This window comes from Cucumis sativus, chromosome 7, assembly GCF_000004075.3.
Source record: "Cucumis sativus cultivar 9930 chromosome 7, Cucumber_9930_V3, whole genome shotgun sequence".
NCBI classification, from domain to species: domain Eukaryota; kingdom Viridiplantae; phylum Streptophyta; class Magnoliopsida; order Cucurbitales; family Cucurbitaceae; genus Cucumis; species Cucumis sativus.
The window spans coordinates 7,392,709-7,395,066 of NC_026661.2; the positions used below are offsets into that span (position 1 = coordinate 7,392,709).

The window sequence follows — 2,358 nt, forward strand, 5'->3', positions numbered from 1 at the left end:
ACTTTACAGGGCTATTAAGGCCCCGCACGTTCCACGTACACCAACTAACCATGAGGTCGTATGGGAGCTGCCTCTCCCATAGGAATGACATCACCTGTAGTACTCAAAAGGACCATAGAAGAGTCATCTACTCGTAAGGGAAGAGGGGAGCCATCCACTATAGATAAAGGCCATTTATCTCCTTTATCCACCTCCATGAGGTTGTTAAAGGAGTCAGTGATACTCACTTCCACCCTTTTCCCTCTGTCCCGAATAGAGATCATTCCCTATTTTTCCTGTCCACTGGGGTAAATTCCTCCCGATTTACCTCCACCTTTTCAGGCAGTTTATGGTAATAATTTCTCCTTCTTCCATGTGTTGGAAGGATTCCAACACAACATCTCCATACTCCCCACAATCTGGAACCACCTCTTTAGTAGGAACAACCTCTTTAACAGGAACCTCTTTACTTGCAGATTCCTTTTTACTATCTTCATTGCCTCTTTTCTTAGGGCAGGTGTTCTGCGAGTGTCCAAAAGATCGACACAAGTTACATTTTTTCGGTTTCCACTCATAAGTGACAGTTACAATAAATTCCTCTCCTTTAAGGTTGACTGTTACTTCGGCAGGCATAATACTGTCCACATTCAATTCCACACATATACGGGCATAAGAAAGATGACGCCTCTCTTTAGTAGCAAGATCAACTGAAAGAGGTTTTCCTATTGCACTCGCTACCACAGCCAAACCAGCATCCGTCCATAGCTCCAACGGAATCCTCCCTAACTTTATCCAAACAGGAACTGAATTAAAGACAAAGGATTCAGGAACTATACCTGGAGTCCATTTGCGGAGGAGCATAGGTTTTCCTCCAAGGTGCCATGGGCCACCGGATAAGATCCACTCTATCGACTTTAGATGTTTGAATTGAAAGTAGATGAGCCCATTCTCCATCAGAGTAATTGTTGGCATTTCAATTCTACCCCAAATCTTCTCTATAAGACGATAGATGACTAGATACGGCAATTTTGCATCAAGTAATTGGCTGACGAGGGAGTTCTCCCGCACTCTAACTCCTTGACTAATAACTTCTTCAAACGGGGTCACCACAATTTTTCTCTCACGGTAGTTAGAGGTGTATAGGTCATAGAGAAACCTCTTGTTGAGCCAAATAAGGAAGCCCATGAATTTTTGCCTGCACCTCCAGAATTATTAGATTTATGCACCTCATGCCCACGAATCGGAACAGGCGGCCCACCATTTGAATTAGTACCAAACGGTTCTCTAATGGTTGGCCCATCATTCAAATGCCCATCAACCGGCCCAATCTTTGGGCACTTGCAATAGCATCCAGCCCAGGTCCATATCCTTTGGCCGCTGCAATTTGCCCAACATGCTGAACACTTGAAGCACCAACAGGTAAGCACTCCTTCTGTGAGATCCCAGTTTCGTGTGAGATGGACGGCCCATCATTCAACGATGGCCCATCAACAAGAGATCCATGACCAATTCCATTCGTAAATGTGAACACACCATTCGGCTTCACCCCTTTACCGGCTCACTGGGCTTCATCAAGTTTTCATTCGAAACAATCGGTCCACACGCCTTTGGGCCAACAATCTTCATGGGACCATCTCCGCTCGGTCCATTTCCTGTATTTCGATTTCTATATGTTTCATGGTTCACGTAAACCGGTTCGGGTCCACTCATGTCCGACCATTTCTTCCTCACAGAAATTAGGTCAGCCTTTGCAGTCGCCGCCCTTCGGTCGTTCGCCGCCATATCATGTACGCGTTGAAGGCTTGACATCACGCGTTTCTTCACCTCCTCAATGTCACTGGATAATTTCTTCATTGTTTCATGCTTAAGACATCAACCCAACACCCGTGATGATCTTTTCGGCCCAATTTGGGAACATGAATGAACTAAAAAAGAATTGAAATTCAACCGAGGAGATTCATGCGAGATCCCTCCAGCGAGTGAATTAAATCACAGTCTCCAAACCCAGAACTGATAGCCAATAAATCGATTTTGTACCACACGCAATACTTTCAAGATAGTTCAAATCAATTCAGCTTGGAAACCGATTTAAACAATTTCTGGACAGACGTTAATTCTCCCGAATCAAAACGAATATCATTCGTAATGGTTCAATTGATCAATTGTAATCAATTTCGAAATGGATACCAAATGACATTAGTTTTCACATTCAATCTGCCAAAATTGAACGAATTACCTTCGAATTTGATCCCTTGCTGGCCGCAGCACTCACCAACCGTTCGCCTCCTTCACCAGCCGAGTGAGAGAACTTGGAAATCCTAGAGAGATGCGTGTGAGGTACACGCGCCCGAGATGAAAATTTTTCCTTTTTACTCTAAT

At 44.2% G+C, this 2,358-nt stretch overlaps 1 protein-coding gene across 1 annotated transcript; it reads right to left on the reverse strand.

Moving 5' to 3' along the window:
* Positions 1-303: 303 nt before the first annotated feature.
* LOC116405235 lies at positions 304-1,164 on the reverse strand. Its single transcript, XM_031889196.1, has one exon. It carries the CDS (start codon positions 1,162-1,164, stop codon positions 304-306), a length of 861 nt encoding a protein of 286 aa, XP_031745056.1.
* Positions 1,165-2,358: the final 1,194 nt, after the last annotated feature.

Bases quoted from the DNA above. Each gene is read 5' to 3' on its own strand.
- LOC116405235 (XM_031889196.1), bottom strand. From the start codon at position 1,164: ATGGGCTTCCTTATTTGGCTCAACAAGAGGTTTCTCTATGACCTATAC.